This window comes from Hyalella azteca, unplaced genomic scaffold, assembly GCF_000764305.2.
Source record: "Hyalella azteca isolate HAZT.00-mixed unplaced genomic scaffold, Hazt_2.0.2 contig3150, whole genome shotgun sequence".
Lineage (NCBI taxonomy): Eukaryota > Metazoa > Arthropoda > Malacostraca > Amphipoda > Hyalellidae > Hyalella > Hyalella azteca.
The window spans coordinates 176,338-200,092 of NW_025933402.1; the positions used below are offsets into that span (position 1 = coordinate 176,338).

General features: G+C 41.5%; 1 protein-coding gene across 1 annotated transcript; it reads right to left on the minus strand.

The window, feature by feature from the left end:
- Positions 1-736: 736 nt before the first annotated feature.
- Positions 737-19,717, minus strand: LOC125177552. Its single transcript, XM_047879476.1, has 12 exons — positions 19,321-19,717; positions 18,788-18,927; positions 17,700-17,735; positions 16,373-16,837; positions 15,930-16,241; positions 15,190-15,285; positions 13,497-13,663; positions 12,621-12,893; positions 4,408-11,902; positions 3,656-3,838; positions 2,473-2,722; positions 737-2,189 (listed from the first exon to the last, which is right to left on the minus strand). Exons 1-12 carry the CDS (start codon positions 19,358-19,360, stop codon positions 1,174-1,176), a joined length of 10,473 nt encoding a protein of 3,490 aa, XP_047735432.1. The 5' UTR covers positions 19,361-19,717; the 3' UTR covers positions 737-1,173.
- Between the last annotated feature and the right edge of the window lie 4,038 nt (positions 19,718-23,755).

Genomic DNA, 23,755 nt, shown 5'->3' on the forward strand with positions numbered 1-23,755 from the left:
TGAAGTATGAAGTTCAACACCGAATTATAACTTATCAGGAACAACAGAGCTAATTATTATAGGACCATTCCCACAGAAAATTATTAGTGTTAATGAAATTCAAACAATTAATAAACTTATCAGGATGAGCACAGGAAAGAAAATTTTTTCACCTCTCCCACCTCAAAGAAGACAAAGCATACCCGAGGATTGAAGCCACGTTGTATTAACGAAGTTTCCATCATTGCAGAACATCACGTTCATGTAGAACAGTCCCCATGCATAATAATTATCCCAGACATTTACCCAGGCTATATAAATACAATTAAACATAACAGGCAAGTTTCACCAAAAACACCTTTTAAAATGTACCTTAACTAACTTTGAAACATAAAATGTCATGACAATCATCAAGAGATTCAAATAGCGGATTGATTTAAAATATAAATATTACAAATGCACTTAGACTTAAACAATGAACATTCTTTTCAAATTTTAACGAAGAAAACTTCGCTACGATTGGAGTGAGACCCCACACATGCTTCGTATTTGCTACTGCCAATATTTAGAATTTTCATTTTACTAAAATGATTTTTTTTTCACTAAAATGAATTTTATTGTAATTCTAGGTAATGAATTTTTGCGTTGGTACGTAATAATATTCTAATTCTACGTAACTGACGGCTAAGTCAAAAAGGAAACTAAAAGATTAAAGTTGACGCTAAAGCAGGTCAAATACGTACAAGAAATTATGATGACCACACAATAATTTAGCAACATTCAACAAGACAGCAAGAAAGAATACTAATATTATTGAAGGAACACTAACAAGAAAATAATTTCAGCACAAACTCATAGCAACTGGCAAGGAGTTGTACTAATGTGTACACGATTGATTGAGTGGAATGTCAGTAAATAAGTACACACGTTACAGACAAATCACTACGTTCGTTTTCACGCCCTCCCTCAGTAAATATATTATTTCCACACAAAAGTTTCACGCTGAAGTTTCACTGTTATTGTAAACTAAGTGCGCACTAAAACACATATAATAAACGTCTACATGCTAAAATGACCATAATATAAAACTATATGAATCGGTGCATGAATCTACATGAATAAGATGAAGCTACTTCAAAAACTAAAAGAATATTTTGTGAAACTTCCTAAAGAGAAATAGTATTTAGAGTACCACTAAGTTGCTGCAACTACAGCTGAACTTGTCGAAGGCTTGCAGCTACAAGGATCACCTTCAACAATGTCACCATCCTCAGAAATCCTGTCATCATTTTCATTATTTGCTGCGTCATCATTTTCTTCATTTTGCACACGATCTATGTCCCCAAACTCAGATAATGAACAATTTGATTGTTCCGGAAGTTTTGGACTTGCAGAGCGATCGTTACGAGACTTGAGTTCTGGGCCGAGTGGTCTTAAGTTATGACTGACGTCACACTCAGAAATATCGACGTCACGCTCAGATATATCGACGTCACGCTCAAGAATACCAACGTCACGCTCAGAAATACCGACATCCCGAGAGTCCTGACCTAATTTCGAGCCACCTCCGTTTTCTGACTGCAAAATCGAGCGCTTTTCTGAATCTTGATCAATTACGGGTTCGGTTTCAGCAAGGGAATGTCTTTCGGAGTCTAGGAACACAGGGCCACTGTTCTCGTTGCTTCCTAGTGTAGGAATATCCAGTTTAAGCTGCTCTTTGAGGTGCCTTAACTCCCCAACACTGGCTGCACTTTTGGTTTCATCCACGGTTGATTGGTTATCTAATCCACTAACATCCATCACGGTGCAACTTTCCATCTTTGCCTCATGCACGTTGCTGGCAGCTGGTGGAGGTTTCCCGAGGTTGTTCCGAGGATGAACTAAGGAAGATGACTCAACACTAGAAGTGGTTGGTGGGAATTGATGACAATATAGCATGTTTTGAAGCTGTTCGTGGGTAGGTGGCAACTGCGGGTCCATATCATTGCCAGATGTCGCCATATCGTTGCCAGATGCCGCCATATTGTTGCCAGATGTCGCCATATACTGGGACTGGAGGCTGGTGATGTTTGAAGCTTCGTTGGCATGGAAATTTGTAAGGTTGGGGTTAGGGTTGTCGTTGGGGTAGAACTCGGCGGGGGTGAAGGAAGACTGGCTGAAGTTGTAGTGTATATCAGGGTTGTAAAATTCACCGTCATCGAGCAAGAAACCTGCACGAGCAAAGTATTGTTGAGGCATACATTCATCACTAAGCCTAACAAGCGGAAAAAGTGGAACAGTTTAAAGAATATCTCGAATGAAATACTTAGTTTACATTCTTTATGCAAATGGAACGTCAGACTGCATTGTACCTTGCATATACTCCTTATATCACATCCTTAAGTTCGGACTCTTCTTCGCACCCAAAAAAAGCTGAAAATAAGTTTATTTTCCACAACATATTTGTTTATTTTCCCATCAAAAGTTACAGCAAAATATAAATTCAATACTTACCATCTTGCTGCAAAAAACCCCCCTGCATGTATGACCGGATAGGGGGAGGGGGATATGCATCCCCCTGCGCATACTCCATCCCCCACTGGTGATGTGAGGGGGAGAAGGGGGTCATGGGGGGGTCCCAGAGAGGTCTGTGAGAGGGAGGGGGAGGGAAGGTGGGGAGTGGAGGTTCAGGAGGGTATTCGTAGACGCGGTGATGGCGCTGCCGCTTCCAGTGCACCGACCTGTCGTGGGACTGCGCCTGGGACTGCAAGGGGGAGTGGGGTAGTGAGTGTGTAACTTCAAGGACACAAGGAATTTAAAAGCAAAGAAAACGCCAAGAAAATTCACCATATCGATATTGAAAACGAACTAAACTAAAAATGAATAAAATCACTTTAAAAGTCAAAATTCAAAGACAGACATAAAACCTAAACAAGACCTAACATTATATCGAAATAAACAGGACTAGTTATGAACAACTTAGTCCTAGGGGTACGAAGTGTTGTCTTTAAAAATTACCTTTTAAAGACAACACGTCCAAAGAGGCAGTGCCTCCGATGTTACACATGTACAGTGAATTGATTTTTTTTTCATTTATAAATACACAAAAAATTATTTACCATTTTTTATGGTATAGGTATAAGAAAAAAAATTCTAAATTTTCAAAATTAGTTATTCTGTCAATTGATTCATGCACTGTCTCCGACTTTACGCAAAATTTCAGATTGATTATACAGTTAGAAATAATTATTATCAATAAATCCCAAAAACTTCTCCATAATTAGAGAAAATAAGTTTGCTCTCTCGTCAAGGCTCGGTGTTGGGATGATCAACCATTGATATTCAAACCCTATAACAGGTTAATGAGTTAATGTTAACGCGAACAAATAAGTGAAGGCATAACCGTAAGAAGCGATAAAGAATAAACGCTTATTGAACATGCAACATACAAGTATGGGATGAATATAATAGTCAATATAGGTAGTAAGAAGAATAGATAACATGGCGAATTATAGATAAACAGGGAGGATTACTGATAGCTAGAAAGAATATATAGCTATAGAGAATAGATACCTATAAAGAACATATAGCTATAGAGAATAGATACCTATAAAGAATATATAGCTATAGAGAATAGATACCTAGAAAGAACATACCAGCTATAGAGAATAGATAACTAGGTGGGAAGTTGTGTCACCTTGAGTAGGGAGCGCGTGGGGGTGCGGGAGGCGTCCCAGAAGGATGGGGTGAACTCCTCCTCCCCACTCTCGCTGTCCTCATCACACGAGGCCTCCTGGTCCTCCCCAGCCTCCTGGTCCTCCCCAGCCTCCTCAGGGATGCTCGTGGGGAGGGCGGGGCGAGCGAGGGGGGCGTCCCCAGACTGCACATCAGCCCAAGAAGTCAGTATATGATAACACATGATATCAATAAATGATAACCCATGAAGTCAATAAATGATAACACATGATATCAATAAATGATAACACATGATATCAATAAATGATAACCCATGATATCAATAAGTGATAACCCATAATATCAATAAATCATAACCCATCATATCAATAAATGATGACCCATCCAGTCAATAAATGATAACACATGATATAAATAAATGATAATTACACAAGTAGTGGGAACTATTGTAAATAAATAAAACTGCTCTGAGTGACGCAGGCAGTAACGGACTAGCGTGAACTAGAGACTCTCAGGCAAAGTTTTAACAAAAGCAGCACCTTAGCTAAAAGTCGTAAGCAAGCGCTGGTGACCAGAAGTTGTTTTGAAATTTTCATATTGAGCCATCAGTGACAGGAGTTACGAACTCTTAACTATTTTCGATAGTACGACCGAGATTTCTCTAGTAGTTCATACTCTCAATAAAGTAATGTCAGCTCTCAATAAAGTTATGTCAGCTCTCAATAAAGTTATGTCAGCCTCGCCCTCTCTTACCTGCCACACAAACTCGCCGCTGCTGCTGGAGTCGTCCTCTGAAGCGTCGGACTCAGAGGGCGCCTCTTCGTCATCCCCGCTGTCAATGCTCACGTCAGGAACACCCATCTTGCTGGGGCTGCCTTCACCCCCATCATCTTCTTCCCAGTCGGGGGAGTAAACATCATCCCGAGCTCCCACATTGTCAGCAATGAGGTTGTCATTGTTGCTGACGCCGACAACACTGATATTGTTATCATTAATTGTAGGAAAACGGCTGCTGTTGTCGTTATTACCAGGAGGAAAATATTCATTTCTATATCCAGGATGCAATGAAGTGTTGTTCTCATCCTTTATGGCAGTAGTAATATCGACAGAGTCATTAATGTTGTCATTATTGTCATTTTGTTGAGAACTCGCATGATAATTTTCATTTCCCGCGTCATGGTGGTCAGATCGAGTCGCACATAAAGGAGATTCAACGGGAATACCCGAATCGATTCTATACCGAACGCTTGCAAGCATCCCAGGAGTTACTACAGGACTCGGAAAGAGAGACTTTGTTTCTCCGATGCTAAGATCTTCAATTAAATCTTCTGCAGACTCAGTGTCTTCCGTGTTCACCAAGGAGCTCGAGTGGAAAGCCCGGTAGTGTTTAGATTCGTTACCTGTGCCCGACATGTCTGAGTCCGAACCTGCATGGGTGTCAAATTTAGCTCCAGGCCCTGCAATTAAAATTGACCTAACGGGCGTGCGAACCTCACTTGAAGCAGTACTCAAGTTCAATTCTTCATCTGCAGTCGGAACCCCGGCAGAACAATCGATACTCATGGAGGGCGAAGGAGTGCATGGGATGTCGCTGAGCTCAGCAGGCTCCGGGTTCATGGGCCTGGGGATGAGGTCGTTGGACTTGGCCACGTCATCATCGCCCCGCAGAGCGTCGTACACGCGGCGCTCGTTAGACCCCGTGTAGTCCGTCTCAGCGCTGTAGTCGTCAGAGTCGTAGTGCACGATACTGCCGTGGTCATTAGATTGCACGACATTGTCGACGCCGTTACAATCGTGAGGAGAACCTCGTTCTTCGTCATCTGAAAGACGCAATGAGCCCTCAGCAGAATCCCCGTTGTTGCAGCCATTGCAAGCCTGCGTCAGCAAACCCAAACTGAAAGAAGTGAGTTCCTCATCAGAACTTTCTTCGTCTCCACTCTGTGCGCGTTTCTCTTTTCTATAAGACTTCACGCACTCAATTTGCTTCCCCAACTCCCGAACCATCTTGTCTTTCAAGTCGATCTCTTCTGATCTGATGAACGTGTCTTCGGCGATTGGCCGGCGCCTATCATTTTTGGAGCTCACCGCAGAATCAAGTGACTTGAAGTTGGACGCGTTGGTTGATTGTGGTTCAGTTCCTCTACTCGGACCATCGGGCGACTGCAAGTTGACGGTGTAAGGAAGGGAGACATGATCCTCCCCGTAGAGGACGCAGCTGTCGAGCTGTGACAAAGAATTGAGGGAGGTGCTGAAATAAGGCTGATATCGCGACACTCCTTCTTCTGGTGCATCCTTGTCCTCAACCCCCAGGCGGAACATGAGGCCAGAAGAATGACTCGTGCCTTCACTGGCTGTGTTAGGAGAGTTGGTCGTCAAACATCCATTATGCTCGAGAAGCTCGCCATCTCTACTAGGGTCATTTGAGTTGTCGTTCTCAGGCGCTGGATGATACTCACCAAGCTTTAAATTGTCTAAACTGCGTTGCTGCCAAGCAAAGTCCAGATTCATGTCGCAAAGCGGGTCACTTAGATGCACGCAATCCATGCTTCTCGGTCCTGAGCTCGGAATTTCTTTGGCCAATCGCAACCTTCCGGCATCAAGGTTGTTATCCGATGAATTCTCCCGAAACTTTAAATACAAAAGCTTGTCGCTAGAAGAGTTTACTTCATACGGCAATGAATCCTGATCTACATCATCTTGATAATCCTGGTGCAACCGCTCCAAAGCCTCCGTTTCGGTGACAAAAGATTTTTCACCAAGAGATGATGTTGGGGGAACATCGCGAACATGGGGCGACATCGGCGGTGAATGGACGAATGCCAACAACGACCTGGGCTTAGGGGTCTCGACGAGGCTTGCTTGGTTCGAGTCAAGATCTACCACCAGCAGGTCTTCCGAGTCCAGGGTCTGGGGCTTCTCCGGATCGTCACGAGGAGTGAAAACCAAGACCAAACGTTCATCTTCTTCAGTTTCCAGGTCTTCAAGAATCAAACTCGTCCGGTCCATGGGAATAATTTCGTTGTTCGCCGTCATTATTACACTCGATGAAGAAATTGGAGGTTGAGAAACGCTTCGCTCTTCCGAAACCTTATTTCTGTCAACAAGCTTTTCCGAGGCTATTTTCAACTGGAAACTTTGATCATCATCAGGTTCTTTCAAGTCATCGGAATTAAATATTTTATTGTTAAACTGAACTGAGGAAATCACGGCTGAGTCCTCAATTTTAACAAGACCAGAAGCAGAAGTCGAAGGATTATCGACGCCGTTCTCAACGAGTTCAATGCTACTGTTGTACGTGGACACTGAATTATCATCGATGTTCATAGAGTCCCATCCGACGGACCCACTGGGTTCTTCTTTGATGGGGGACAGAGTTGTTGGAGGACGGTAATTGATAATCACATGATCTCGGGTGTGGTCGATTACTTCTACATCCTCCCCACAACTGGAGTAGTCGTAGCCAGGGGAGCCCTCTTCGTCGAAATCCTTGGCCTCACTTTGGGCACCACCGATGAAAGCTTCTGAAGCGTCTTTTTCCCGGGGAGAAGGCGGAAGCTTAAGTGAGAGCTCAGCCCTCAAAGCATTGAGATCCTCAGAACAATAGCCAAGTAAATCTGCGCCTTCAGAGTCATGGAAAGCCTCGTCAGCGTATGACACGTAGCTGCTGTGAACCCCTGAAGGAGACTCGCTGCCGCAACTGGACGAGGGGGAAGCAGGAATGGACGGCCTCTTAAAAGGTGACGGGAAAGAACTTCGCTCGTTCTTTGCAAGCCCAGGATCTGCAGACAACATGCGGGACCTCGCGGTGCTACAGACTGGTGATGTGTCGGAGCTGCTGTCGGCAGACCTCAATCCAAGATGAGCGTGGGCAGGAGTAACAGGGTATTTCTTTCTACAGGGCGAACTCTCAAAGCTGCAGTCGTTATCCCGGTCGTTAATAGAATACGCTGAGGAGCTTGTCATCGAGAGCGTGTCAATGTCAGCATCTGTCAACTTGCTGGGTGTGGGGAAATCGTCACCGGCCTGGTGACCGGATCTCAGGACATCATCATGCTTCGTAATCGGGGAAGAAGTCGCCGCTTGCAAGAGCAGCATTCGAGTTTCCTGGGCAGCATTTTTCCAGGCTGACATTTGCTGCTGCCAGAAATCGCCTTCGTTGGCATCAGCCTCAGGGGTGTCAATGATAGCGATGTCGGAGTTGATGCTCGTGGATGAGGCGGTCATGGCATCACTTTCGGTTTTGTCTGCACTCAGAAGCCCGCATCTTTGATCCGTCATCGAAGTTGCATTGCTATCTGACTCTGGAGAAATCGATTTATTGTCTTCAGCTGCGGCATCATATTTCAATGAGTCTAGGTTGCATTCCTCATCGAGAGGAGCGGTCTTATCTTCATTTCCAGAGCTGGAATGAGCATTGACAATGTCTTTGTCAAAACCACGACTTGACATCAACTTGAGAGGCAATAAATTGTTAACAGAAGGTGAGACGCCGTTTTCGAGTTCATTCTTCATATCGGCACCGGATAAGTCGTGATGAATAATATGAACTTCCTTGGAATCCACACTGAACAGATCATTTATTGCGTCCATGGTAAATCCAGGCTTATTTTCCGGAGTAGAAAATGCCTCAGCGTTACATACATCGCTTGGAACACTGAATGTTGACAAGATATTTTCAGAACCAGCATCTCCATCCGATGAAGATACAATTTCTCTAGCGTCATCCTTATCATTTTCAAACGTCTTAGATCCAACATCCATAAATTTTGTCAAGTCATCATGATCCGACACATCGTTGCAATTATCTATTTCTGATTTTTTCACAACTGCGATAGTTTCGTCATTCAGTCTAGAATCATTAGAGCTTCCTTGTGAATCTATAGGAATAATTGGAGAAAGAACTGCACCATCATCACCTATCTCTGTAACAACTCCCGTCTCTGTCACTCCAGTTATGATATTTTCCTCGGTCACGGCGGGACATTCTGTCTTCGATGGACTTAAGACAGCGCTGTTCACAGAGCGACGTCCACCGGCATGGCGGTCGAGGATGCTGTTGGGAGGCAGGCTATCAACGCTCCAATCTAAAACATTCAAGGGGAATAACTTAGCCATCGAGAAGGAGCATCCCTCGGTAACAGAGCCATCACGAGCATGTATCTCATGGACGACGTCAGAGGAAAAATTCACGGCAAAGTCAGAATTTTCTAAGGTAGAAAAAGATTCCCGATGAACATCAAAAAGGCTCGATTCAGAGCCTCCAGTTTTTGGGACCAGCAAGTCGGTACTTGGAGTTATCGGAACAAACTTATCCGCAGTTACAGTCATCGGGACTGGGACGTCATTATCTTCAGCGGTCAGGACTAGAACATTTTCATCTTCAGCTATGAGGACTGGGGCGTCTTTTCGTTCAGACTTCGTTACAAGGACGTCTTTTCCTCTAACCGTTGGGACAGACGCGTCTTTTCCTTTAACCGTTGGGACAGGGACGTCTTTTCCTTTAACCGTTGGGACAGGGACGTCTTTTCCTTCAGCCATCGTTACAGGGACGTCTTTTCCTTCAGCCACCGTTACAGGGACGTCTTTTCCTTTAACCGTTGGGACAGAGATATCTTTATCTAAAGCCGTTGGAACATGGAAGTCTTCATCTCCAGCCGTTAGGACAGAGACATCCTTATCTCCAGCCGTTGGAACATGGAAGTCTTCATCTCCAGCCGTTGGGACAGAGACATCCTTATCTCCAGCCGTTGGAACATGGAAGTCTTCATCTCCAGCCGTTGGGACAGAGACATCCTTATCTGCAGCCGTTGGAACATGGAAGTCTTCATCTCCAGCCGTTGGGACAGAGACATCCTTATCTCCAGCCGTTGGGACAGATACATCCTCATCTCCAGCCGTTGGAACATGGAAGTCTTCATCTCCAGCCGTTGGGACAGATACATCCTTATCTCCAGCCGTCGGGACATGGAAGTCTTCATCTCCAGCCGTTGGAACATGGAAGTCTTCATCTCCAGCCGTCGAGACAGAGACATCCTTATCTCCAGCCGTTGGGACATGGAAGTCTTCATCTCCAGCCGTAGTAACAGGGACATTTTTTCCTTTGGCCTTCTTGACGTTGAAGTCTTCACAATCACTCATGGCAACAATAACGTCTTCACTGTCAGCAATGGGAACAATCACGTTTTTACTATCAGATAGTGAGGCACTGACGTTTCCACTATCTGTTATAGGTACAGTCACGTCCTTATTTTCAGTTAAATGGACAGTGACGTCTTTATTTTCAGTTACGGGGACAGTGACGTCCTTATTTTCAGTTCCTGTGACAGAGACGTCTTCACATTCCGTCCTTATTGGAGTTGAAATAGCCCCGTCACAAGCAAGCACTGCGCAGGCGTATTCAGGCGCGGTTGCCAGCTGCAGCTCGAGGCTGCTAGCTTGGTCTCGAGTCGAGTCCTCGCGCACAATGTCAAAAGTGCCGTCCAGAAAGACGCTGTCCGACGAGAACCTCTCAGAGGCGAAAATGCTGCTGCAGTTCGGGCTGTCTTCATCAAACGCTGTGGCTGCGCCTGTCCCAATACCTGATGTTTCACTGTCTCTGCTCTGATTATCTTTACTCAACAATATAGTGAACGTTGAGTTCAGCTCAGAGTCAAACTTTAGGGAACTGTTCATCTCACTGGTCGACTCAAGTGACGCATTAAAGTCAAATTTGATCATTTCAAGATCAGATTCTGGTGAATTTCCGGGAGTGCTCTCTCCATTACCAGTATTGTCGAACACAGTACTAATTTTCCTTAGAGAATGAGACAATTCATTGCAATTCAGATCTTCGTAGTCTGTAGAATTTCCTAGCCTGTCATTCGAAAGCCGAAGAGAATCCGTTTCGGTTTCGACGGAAACCGAACAGGAATCTTTATTATTGACTTTAGCCTCATTGTTCACTCTTGTGTTGTGAGTGACTTGATCATGTACAACGATATCAGGTAGAGGGGCCAGACAGCCGTCGTAGGCAGCACGATCCTGTTGTTGTACTTCACTGCCGCACCCGAGGCTGTGACAAGCGTCTAGCGTTACGTCGGGTGTTGCGAAAATGTGAGCTTCAGTAGTGATTATATTCTTTGAGTTGGAAGAAAAAACTGAATTTTCGGATGTCCATGGACTGTCACTGGAACTATTCTTTACATGACTTACTCCGTCGCTTTGGTAGCGCGGAATTTCCAGATCTGACTGCACTAAATTAGTTTCCATAACTTGCCGGTCTTTTTCGTCCTGGCTACTCGCATCATCCAAGCCTATGTTGAAGCCACCAGCCAGCGAGTCGACTGAGCCGGTCACAATGTCTTTTTCGTAGAGGGCGTGAGCATCTAAAGTGGATTTTTTGCGCCCAGTTTCTTGTAGCAAATTAGATTCACTGCCGTCGCCCGTCAGTGACGAAGAAGCGCGTTCTGACAACTCCTCCTGAAGCAGCAGCTCAGAGGAGTTAGCTGCCACTAAAAAATGATCCCGAACAGACGACGAGCAAGTTGGAGTGGAATTTTCATTACTTAATGCCGAGGACAAGAGGCTGCTATTGCTGCCTATTAATGCCAGCGGCTGTTTCTCATCAGTACTGCCAGGCATTTCAATTTCGGAAGTTGTCTGATACATATTTTTGTGGCCAAGACTAAACTTGCACGAGGAGTCGCTTTCTCCCGAGTCATCATCAAAGTTGACGACCGTTAGTCTCATGAGGTTCTGCACACTCATGCTCTTCTGCTTAACAAGCTCAGCGAACTCGCCTTTTTCAAGCCGCAAGCTAAGACCATCGTCCTCAAGACCCATCTGCGACATGAACCCTGCGCTGGAACTCAGGTGCACAAACTTATTGATGGACTCAAGAGGCCCCGCCTCAGCAGGCGTCGCGGCCTCGGCCCCGATGCTGGTGAGGTTGGAGGTGCTGGCACTGAGGCTAGCAAGGCTCCTGGGAGCTCGAGTCACCAGCGAGTCTTTGCCGATGACGAAGGCAGGAACAAGTTGGTCGTCACACTCGGCGTCGGGCGGCGCTGAATTCACGAGCTCAGCATCCAGCTGAGCGGGGAGGGCCAGTGCGTCGTCCAGACGCTGGATGGCTGAGCTGATCTCCCTGGTGAGGCTGTCCATGGGCTGGTCAGGGTCTAGTCCCAGCCACGACGGGGCGCTCGTCCCAAACGTGGCCGCCACTCTGGCCTCCAGATCTTCGTCCACGGACGTTACGAAGTCATTTTCAAACCTGTGCCAGAAGAAAAAATTTACTCCCACTCTCCCATGGAATAAATATTTCACCCACCAAGGTTCACCAGATAATTTATCAAACATTAATGTGAATCCATTAACACTGGTCAGTGTTTGAGTCTACGTTGTCATGCCTGTGGCAATCAGCGATTATCTGACATACCTTCCATACGCATCTCATCCTATCATAACAGAAAATAGCAATAAGAGCATTTAAATGAATGATTCGTCTCGGAAAATGGAATTGACGCTCTATCCGCAATTTTTTTAAAGACGGATAAATACATTAATATCATGCAAATCGATTGAATACAATTTTGTATTATAAATTTATAAAAAACATAAATATATATAATGAATTAAATTTGAATTATTACTCTTTACACTTTCATAAACTAAATTTGAATTATAATGAAGAAAACTGGCGAAGTGATCGCATTCAATAAATTCTTCGAGTACGATTTACTCCTGCAATATGCAAAACTTTTAAAAATAAATACAAGTAAATATATCATATAATACTGGCTTCAGAAATTTCAGTTATTGTTTATTTTTAAGCTTGCACGCGAAAGGAATAAAACGAATGGGATAGCGAAAATTTAAAGGCGTGTAACTCAAATTTTTTCGCACCTGTCATCAATGACCAACAAAACCGCATTAATGTAGAACCCGTGAGTGAAGATACGAAGTAAACAACATTGAAGATCATCACATACCTTAGCTGCTCTCGAGGAGACGCGACAGCAGAGACACTGTGATCTTTAGCTCCTCGCTCCAGCCGCTCCAGTTTGTTCCACTTCTCCTCCAGGTCATCTTCGTGTGAGCGAGGGCAGGAGGGGAGATGGAGGGATGAAGGCAGGCTGTCGGGGTCACTAGAGGGATGCTGGAAGCCATATAGCTGCAGCAACAGCTGGCACAGGCCGCTGTGTAAGGCTGTCATGCTGATACGGCTGCTCTCCGGCACCCAGCATTGCTGGATCAAACAACGCCTGCAATACGTCGATTATTTATCTCAGGTACAAACACAACGATACTTGGCTACTTACTTTGTAGTAGTATGGAGGGCAAGTTACTATTTACTCAGCAATATTATTCAAGTGAACACTTGAACAATAGTGTTCACTTCCAGGAAAGTAAACGCTATTATTGAACACTATTGAACACTTTCAAATAGTGTTCAATAGTGTTCAAGATATTGAACAAAATAAGCGCAACAATAACATCACCCAAGCCAAATGGCAATAATAATTTTCATGATCCAGACTTTACTTTTAATTGCGAAAAATGAAAAAAAAAAACTAAGCATCCAAGGATGTTAACGAACACATCCCGGGGTCAACAGCCACACACATCCCGGGGTCAACAGCCACACACATCCCGGGGTCAACAGCCACGCACATCCCGGGGTCAACAGCCACACACATCCCGGGGTCAACAGCCACGCACATCCCGGGGTCAACAGCCACACACAACCCACGCATGGCAGGCCAAAGATCCTGCGCATGGCAGGCCAAAGATCCTGCGCATGGCAGGACAAAGATCCTGCGCATGGCAGGCCAAAGATCCTACACATGGCAGGCCAAGGAACTGACACTTGAGTGTGCAGGTCGGCAGGCAGGTCGGGCGTGAGTGTCTGCTGCACGACGACCTGCTGGAGGACCTCCTCGTCAGACAGGTGCGGGTAGGGCAAGTGCGCTGCCAGCACGTAGACCTCGTGGCACAGCACGCCGTAACTCCACACGTTGCCCCACGTGTTCACCTGCACGAATGACGCGTTCATCAGCAAGTGGAATAAGTGGGAGTGGTGGAATAAGTGGGAGTGGTGGAATAAGTGGATGTGGTGGAATAAGTGGAAGTGGTGGAATAAGTGGAATAAGTGAAATGAGTAGAATAAGTGGGAGTGGTGGAATAAGTGAAACTGGTGGAATAAGTGGATGTGGTGGAATAAGTGGAAGTGGTGGAATGAGTGGAAGTGGTGGAATAAGTGGAAGTGGTGGAATAAGAGCAAGTGGTGAAATAAGAGTACCGGTATGTGGTGGAATAAGAGCGACTGGAACCTTACCGAGGCTTATTTCTGAAGATTTCTCATAAAAAGAAGACTAGAGTTATTGATCATAAACAAGGTGAAAGGTCTCAATCATCACAGAATTTTCGATGCGGCGAAAAAATGGCAAAGAACGCGTGGCAGAAAGTTCCTGAGAGGCGAGAAAGAGGCAGCGTTATCATCTCGTATCAAAGAGGCGTTCACCAAGAGGTGAGAAAGAGGCGTTATCATCTCGAGGAGGCTAAGAAAGGACAAGTGGACAGCAATCAAAACACTCGTTAAGTTTTAAGTTCAATTAAATACTCACCGCTTTATAAAAAACAAGGCATTTGAAACGATCGTAACGCAAAACATGAGCTCATTGTAAATGACTTACCCAATCTGTGAAACTTTAATTTGGATGATGGCAGAAGAGTAACAAGGAGAAAACGGGAGCCCGTTTGTTTAGGCCTCATGCCTTTTCTCATAACGATGGAAAATTTTATTTCCCCTAAACATCAAGGTGGGTGCGGAAACTAATCATAAACGTATCTACTAGGAATGTTAGTATCTGAGAGCCTTACAAGTACACGTCACATTCTTCATTCTTCCTCGTTGTTCATTTTGTAATGTTCCATCTCGAGAAGATCGAGCTTTAATTTCATTTTATTTTCGATATCACACCCTTCATGATAAATAATATCGTAACGTGTGAAAATAAACCACGGAAAACAAATGGTTCAAAATCGTTGAAATTAAAGTTCTAAAGCCGTAGAAAATAAAGGTTCGAAACCATTAGACTTGAAGCAGCGATCTATGAAGGATATGAGCTGACGTTCCTAAAAGCCTGGAAGAACATCATTAGAGAGAAATCTTACAAGATTTCAAATAAGGAAAAATTAAAGAAACTAAATAACAAATACAGAAAACAAAAGTGAAAATACTTTTTTTCAGTTCATGATATAAACTTGCAAATGTTAGACGACGAGCAGAAGGTTTGAGCTATGAAACTGGTATGTGCAAATATACCAGTTATGTAAATATACCAGTTATGCAAATATACCAGTTATATGCAAATACTTCGTTCGATCGCATTCATCCAACGGGTTAGTGGAGAGCTGTGAATAGGCACTGGTTTATACTTCTCTCATTTTTTATACTTCTCATTTTTTCCCTATTGCACATATTGATTTACATACATGTTATATTCTGAAATAGATAATAGTAAAATTGAAAAAGATAATAAATGTAAATGAACTGACCCGGCTGGTGTGAATGGTGGTGGGGGTGCAGACAAGACTCTCAGGGGGGCACCAGCGCAGAGGAAGAGCGATGTCCCCAGCCAGGTAATATTCAGCCTCAAGGGGAGAAAAAAATATCCGTTAAACAATGCATACAATTTACGATGATAACATGTTGTTCAGTACCTAGGAATGCCATGGTAATATTGCGTTAAATACGACCAGAGAATAAAAGTTGACCTGAGGAGAAACGTGTTATATCAGAAGGTTCTGTAGGCTAGAATTAAACGCCAACAAACTGAAGTTACGGCAATTTACCTATCAAGTTGGGTACCATACGCAAATGAAGTGGTTGAGCACACGCAAATTCCATACCACTTCGGTGCTCAAGGTAACGACATGCCAGTCGAAGGCCACCACTGATACGACTACCACTGATACTACGTGTACGGCAAGGCATGAACATCTTACCACCAGGGCCGGGACGGCAAAAATGAAAACTTAGGTGATAAATATGCGTGAGGTGCGGCAGACATGCTTTTCCACTAGAGTGACCATGGATTCCTTACTTTTTCCGCTTAACTTTGGGGCTTTTGTTACAATGGCTTGAAGGACTAAAATAGAAAGGCACTATGGGTGATGATTTATCGCTAATGTTGCTCGCTGCCAAGCAAATAAGTTCAGCCATACTTGTGAGATGAGTAATAGCCTAAAAAAGTTCAAACACAACATATAAACAGCAGACAACATTGAAGTATCACCTTGTATTTATCCAAACTGCAGCCATAGTCTCCAACTTTGACGACATTGTCAGCGTCAACGAGACAGTTACGAGCGGCGAGGTCTGCATGACAGAAGTTGTGCTGGTGCATGTGAGCCAAGCCTGCCGCCACGTCCGTCACTATCGTCAGCAGTTGTCGCTGTGTAAGGGCACTACCCTCCTGCTGCAGGTAGCGCTTCAGGCTGCCCTTCTGACAGAACTGTAACAGTACCAGCAGCGGCGCACTCTCCAGACACACCGCTAGCACCCGAAGAACGTTCCGGTGATCAAGAACTCTGTATGGTGCCATTTCCTGGTGAAGAATAAAAACATTTGAAAAGGTTTAGTAATAGAGTAGAAAATATTATATATGGATATATGTTAAGATTGCAAGTTAAACGTATATCAAGGTTCAGTTTGCAATGAAAGCCCCTGACTACAGACCTGGAGGAACGCAGCCTGCAGTTGCTGGTCAGCCTCCTCTCTGAGAGTCTTAACCACCACAGGGATGTGCTGGGATGAAGGACTGGGCAGCGATCTCGGGGATGAGGTACAAGAGTCTGGGGTGCTGGTGTGGTCAGTGAAGAGACCAACAGCGCGACCTTCCAGCACAAAACCATACCGCCCCATGCCGATCTGTCGGACATACTGGAGCTGGCGGCGGGGGAAGTTCTGGTGTGGGGAACCAAACCAGTGTACGATTGATGCGGAATCTTCAGAGAAATCTTCGTCAAATGTTTGAGAAAATCTAGCAGCAGTTGGGCTGGGGAAGTGAGATGGCTTCCAAACATGGCTGAGATCTGGCAGAGGTTCGAACTGAACTTGGTCTTGTAGAGGAGCTTGGTGGGTGGGGGGCAGGCCATGCAGCTGGACGTCCTGGGAGACTTGGGAGCTGATGTTCCTCACCTCCTGCATTAACAATACTTCATTAACATAATAATTTCAATACCAATAGCATATACTTCTCACAATACATCAGTATAATTCTAACATCCTGCATTAAAAATACTTCACTAACACAATGATTTCAGAGCCAATCATGGTAGGTAAACTTCTTACAATACATCAATATAATTCTCACCTCTTACATTAACACAATGATTTCAATAGTACCAATTATATCATATACTTACAATACCGTACATCAATATAATTCTCACCTCCTGCATTAACGATGCTTCATTAACACAATAATTTCAATAAAAATCATTGTACACTTCTTACAATACATCAATATAATTTCACAGAAAAGTATGAAACAAACAAATAATTTACATTCAATTGAGTTAATTGTAAGCAAGAACCACGCAAATTATTAGCTAAATGTGCCGAGTACAACGTACCATTTCTACAAGAAAGAGAGAATGGCAAATAGGATTCCGTCAGAATTAAATATTCAAACAACAATTTTGTATTATAAGAAAAACATATACGTAAATAAATTTAAGCTTGTCATAGAAATTATTCCCAGTGAAGAGAAGGATATAAAACTTGAAATGCACAGAGTATATGAACTTTCATGAATTCAAGAACCTTTCCTTATTACCAAGCCAGTTAGTAATTCGAGACTCATAATTCAAGCATTCTTGCAGTTAAAATTATAAATCTATGCACAAAAATTCATTTGTTTTGGCAAAACAAATTTATTGCAAACTTACTCAATAAATTCTTAAAAAACAGAAAATTTAAGCAATATGATTTAAAAAAAAAACAGATAAATTTTGGCAATTAATTCACAAAATTAGATGAATTTAAGTAATTATAAACTTACAGGTATTTGGGATGTAGATTCTGTAAACCTTGTAGACTGGAAGACAAGAAGTCATATTAGAAGACAAGAAACCAAGAGAACCATGTGAAACGTGTAGATGAGAACCATGTGAAACGTGTAGATGACAACCATGTGAAACGTGTAGATGACAACCATGTGAAACGTGTAGATGACAACTATATGAAACGTGTAGATGACAACCATGTGAAACGTGTAGATGACAAACAGGTAGAGGATATAGGAACAGGCAGGTAAAAGGGAAGTGGCAGTGTGGGCAATAGGTACAGAATGGCAGTTGGTAGGCATGGAAGGACCCTTATTTTTAAAACAATTTACTTTAAATGTTAAAAATCCATTAGATTATAGAAATGTGAATATAAAGAGAAAAATTTAGTTAGAAAATAAAATGGATGAAAATGTTGTTAGGAGTGACCCATTATTATTGACATAATTTTACATGAACACGTATAAGTAAATTTATTAAAATCAATTAGATCATAAATATTAGGATATTTTGGAAAAAGAAAGCTTTCCTAATTTAATGGATTCCTACTTCATGTCTCTTGAATGTTAAATAATTTATGCTATACGGTACATATATATAACTCCCTCTCAATGTATTTAAGCCTCAATTTATTAAGCAGGAGAATTCAATATCAATGTCTAAAATAAGAACAAGCATAGAATAGGAATAGGAAAGACTAAAATTGTGCTGAAATAACTTTTGCCATATCAATTTCAATAAAAATGATTACATTTTCAGGGAGAGTCTTCTATCAGAAAATTGGGGGATCAGGCAGACACTGATAACACCAAAGGACGAGAAACCTAGGAGCCCTTTGGTCTGAGATCTATGAAAAAATTAAAGTTTTGGGTCATTGGTCATCATAATTGGGAGAACCTCATGTATATAATTAGCGCATTTTCTCATTTATGGAAAAAATGCACTATTGTGCTGGCCATGTCCGTCTGTCTGTCCATCCGTCCGTGACCTCAAGTTTTCGTTGGCAAGAAAATGCGCTCTGTCACTCACTGCAGTGAGTACTGAGTTATATATTTTTGTTTTTGTTTGTCCTGCAAGAACAAACCTTGAAAACTGATTTGCCGCAACAAAGGCACATGGTGAGCACCAGCACAGGGCAGACAATGCACACCAGCGCCAAGACCACCACTTGCCAGCTGGCAACTACACTCGAGCCTGACAAGTAAGACTCGATCCCAGCATCATCTGAAATCATAATAAAATTATCAACACTGGCAGAACAAAATATTTTGTGACAGCATTTATACTCTTATTTTGCTCATTAATTATTTGAATGCTTGCTAGCATTATTTTCTGCTTGCTGTATGTTCCATTACACAGTTATCATATTTTATAAAATATTAAAGCAAAGTTGTATTCATGGAAGAATATTTTGGAATGATATAAACAAAAAATTTCTAATATTCATAATAAAGTCAATGTCAAGCAAGTTTCTAAAATCTCATTATGCACATGCCACATGACGGTCATAATTAATGACAATTTGCCTTTAAATGTACCATAATACTTTAAGTAAAATTGATATAGAATATTTGATGCTAACATTGCACTTGGTCAACATTATAAGTGAAGACTCACCATGAAGGGGCAGAGTAGGAGCCGATAAAGCAGTAGGCATGAGTGCTGTAATCCCCACAAGGAGAAGCATCACAGATGCTCTACAACTGCAGGGATGACATTCATTTCCCTGACACACCATTGGAATTTTCAAACTTGAATAAATAATGCTGAACATAGATCATATAAATAATGAGTGGATAATCTTCATTTTATGTTTTTATCAAAACATCAGCAGATAATTTCAGAGATCATTAAATTCATTAAAAATTAAGGACCATATTTCCACTCCAACAGATAGATGCAGCATATTGATTCAAATTTAGATAGAAGGTACTTATGTTATGATAGAAAGCTTTTCTCTAGAAATTCACACTCTTTCCACAAATCCATATGTTCCATAACTGTTGAATATGGCTGTAAACATAAATATTATTGAGGTTAAATGGCAGTATTGAAGCAAGAGATTTAAAAAAATTAGCAAATTCTTAAACAGACTAAGTTGTATTTTCATCACTTACTATTTACACTATTTGAATAAGGACTGGAGTGAAAAGGCATACCTATATTATATTGACACAAACAAGGTTACCTGACCCCAAAAGAAAAATGTCCTCATTTGCTACCAGGCTTGGCATACATTTACCTTTCAAGCAGCAACCAGAGCTTTCCAACAACATTTGGAAGCTCGAGATTCTTGCTAGATAAATTACCTTCTAATTGTTAATAAATGTGCAAAATCTGGATGCAAAATTTCAACTGTATTAAAAAATTTGTCAGTTTTAAGCCAGGAGATATCCAAATAAGTAGGAAAATTTGAATCCTGTTTGCATAGTAGCAAAGCAGCAACTTTTTAGACTCTTTTTCAAGTTTATTCCTGAGTTCTACAAGTCCCTTTTGAAAAATTTCATGCATCAGGTAGAAGTTTCCTAAAATAGCAGGCAAAAACAATTGTTTTAGGAGTAATTTTATAAAATTGCAGATAAAAATAAGTTGTTTCTCTTTTTTTACAGAAGAAATTGGGAAAATTCCATATGCTATTCATAAGGTACCAGGAGCAAAATAAAAGCCTCCTGAATTACCCCTGGGAACGGAGTAATAAGGGACACTTGAAATAAAACAATTTTAAAACATTTCAAGCATGCAGAGTGTACTCATCCATTACTAACAGTACTATGAAGTCCTCCTCTTCCTTTGTAGATGTAGAATAAATGACATTTTCTGTTATATTTGTTTTTTTTCTTTATTGATATGACATTACCATATCCATACATTACCATATTATTGATGTGATATTACTGTATCCATGGACATGCCATTGAGCATTGACAACAACCTTGTCCCCTGCAAGCTTCATTTCAGCAGCCATATAGCATTTCTTCTGTAACTGTGAGCTTACAGCCTACAGGATGGCTTGTAATTTTGCACCATTTTAATTTTCAATTGAGTCAAATGAGTTCACTATAATAAAGAAATCATAGTTTAGGTGAATTACTTTTCATTCTATGTAATATGTTGACCAGTGCACAATTCTATCTATGACATTCTATGCACAATTTTGTGATGACAGTATGTGCATGAATTTTTTGTTAAGTAAAATTATTTGTTAAATAATTTAACATAGTAAATTGAATCAAAATTCTTTGTTGTTAATTGATTTTTTTGCTACTTGGCGTCTGGTGCCTTTGCAAACTGAGGTTCTGCTGTAAATGTGTTTTTAGGGTTGTCCTTTATTACCCCCGGGAAGGTGTCCCTATTACATCATCACACCAAAATTGCTGTCATTTTTTGGGGGCATGAGCTACCCAAATTCAGTCAATCACACTTACAAGCCCACATAGGTGTGCAACTTTTATGTGAGTAAAATTATTTAATATGGCAAAAAATTTTTTGCTAGCTACAGACCTTAGCAGAGCTACTTTTCCAAAATCTCACTTTTCACAATTTTTTCAGGGATTTTTTAGAGGCAGGCATGGAATATATCTACTTGGTGAGCCGCGACTGAATTTTTTGAGCCGTTGTTTTATGGATTTGCCAGCCATGATTCCATTTCTTTGAGCCGTGATTCCATTTAACCGAGCCGTGAATTCCATATCTAGGCCATGAAAAGCCATTTACAAGGCGCAAATTATTTACAAAGTCCATGCAAGTGTTACCCCAAATCTCTAATTTTACCCTAAAACAGTCAAATGGCAACAATAAAATTTGACTTTACTGTAAGTTGAGCATGTGTTAATGCAGTCTGACCGCTTTGACATGACCGCAACTATGCGCAATCTTCAACAAAACATTTAGTTGATTTGTTTACATTACAATGTTTATGTTTTTTCTGCAGGATATTTTGGCAGGAACGGTAAAGCAATGCGGATTGCGGAAGTTGAAAATTTTATGAAGTGACATGTTTGTGAAGTGCAAACCTCGATTTTCCAATCAAACAAAAAATTATGACATTCGAGCCGCGAGATTTCATACCTACTGAAATAATATGATATTAGAGCCGCGATATTTCAGACAAAAATAGGACTTTTCCAGCCCTGTTTAGAGGTAGTAAATGTATGATTTCTTAACTTGCTTTATGGCTTATGCTATATAGTAATATAGATAAGAAAAATGTTGATTTTTTAGGCGACTATTTTTAGTTTTAAATTTTTAAATTAGGCCTAGCCTAAATTAGCTGCTACGGTACTACATTTCTACAAAATGTTGGAGGGCTGTCCTTTATTACTCCGGCCGCTTGTCCCTTATTAGGGCTACCCCGTTTGAACGCATAGAACTAATAGAAGTATAATGTAACTTCAAGAAGGGTAAACGCAGTATATTCCGACACATCAAGGACGCATCGAGAAATGAAAAACTATAAAAAAATAACCCTATGCGTTACTTGCGTTCTGTTTGCTTTACGTGACTCTGAAAACACTCCACTACGCGCCAGCAACGATGAAACGTCACAAAGTGTTGCCATATTTATTTAAAAGCCTTTAGAATGCAAACCTACCAAATCCCTATATTTTGACGCTGTGTGTAACTAAATTTGGCACGTTGTGAGACGAATTCCAGCCGCGCTTCAAACTCTACTAATATGTAATTCCAACATCCTTGTGTTCGAATTCCGATTGCTGTGTGAGCTGTATTGGAATACAACACGGCTTTGAATTAGAACACTATTGAATATTGAACACTACTTAATTAGGCTTTTAATTAACAGCTATTAGGCTTTTAATTAAGAAAATTTTAATTTCTGCACACAGCTTGGAATGAGGTGTGTGTGTCCAATTCAAGTTGTGTCAGAGTTAGTTTCTATGTGTCTAAATCTGTTTCTTAACTTAATCATCTATTAATTTATTTACCACTTGAAATCTGCAAATAGGCCTACAAGTATACCATACCCAGGATGGTGCTGCGTGTACGCCGGAGGTCCGGAGCCTTCAATGCAGCATGTACGCCAAACAAAATAAAAAGTCAAGGTATTGAAGGTAAGTATGAAAGCCACAACAGAAATGTTATCTTCTTCTATAGTTTGTTGTTTTATGCCAACGGGATTATGGGAGCTTAGAAGACACATCCATGTAGCCCCAACGAAAATGTTACAAAACACCGAATCCACTAAATTGTGGTTTTGTGGGATGACAGGCAATGTCTACCACAACTTAACGTAGGGTGGAACGATTCTAACGATTATTTTTTTTTAATTATTTCTGATTATATTTATTTACATTGTTCTTTGTTTTATACGCTCATGAACATATCTCTTACGACTTATAATCATGTACATTTTCATGAAATATTTACAATTTATGAATTTCATTATTTATATTGCATCAAGACTTTGCCGCTCGATGATAAGTATATGCATGGATTTTCATATTTTTTCTGTACCACAGATTCAAGCGTTGTTCTTGAATTAGACAGCACAGCAGTAGAAGAAGGGGGGATTCATCAGCAACTAAAAATAAGGAAATAAACGAAGCAAAGAAGAATGAAGCTTTAGCAAGAAAACTGATAATTCATAGACTGGTGCTTGTGCAAAAATGAAGTGGTAGTATCCTTTCACAGGAAAACAAAGCACCGAAAAGAAACACAAATACAACTGGTCCAGGAAAATCAGTTGCAGCTTTCGACTATCATTACCCTTCTCATTAATTATTTTTACCTTCTATTTATTACATTTTGTATAATTCATGCATTATTAATTTATTCTTGATTAGCTTCAAACTTTTATGTATTACACGAAATTTTGAATAGAAGCGTCTGTTCTTATTTTTGTATCAACTACAGCTTTTCCTAGCATGTTGGAAAAAGTTTCATCGCACAATTTTATCAATCGAGAGCTTCCTCTTACTCGTCCACTTGCGCTCCAGCGTTTCAGCTAGGCCAACAAATGAACACTGAAGTAAGACGCCTACGTCGATGACTTTGCTCACGTCGCATCTAGTAGCTCGGACGTCAGTAAAAAAGG

Coding starts and splice junctions, on each gene's coding strand:
- LOC125177552 (XM_047879476.1), bottom strand. CDS start 19,360: ATGCCTACTGCTTTATCGGCTCCTACTCTGCCCCTTCATG. Junction 17,736..18,787: donor GCGGCAAATCAGTTTTCAAG/GTTTGTTCTTGC, acceptor CTTGTCTTCCAG/TCTACAAGGTTTACAGAATC. Junction 3,839..4,407: donor GCGGCGAGTTTGTGTGGCAG/GTAAGAGAGGGC, acceptor GCTGATGTGCAG/TCTGGGGACGCCCCCCTCGC.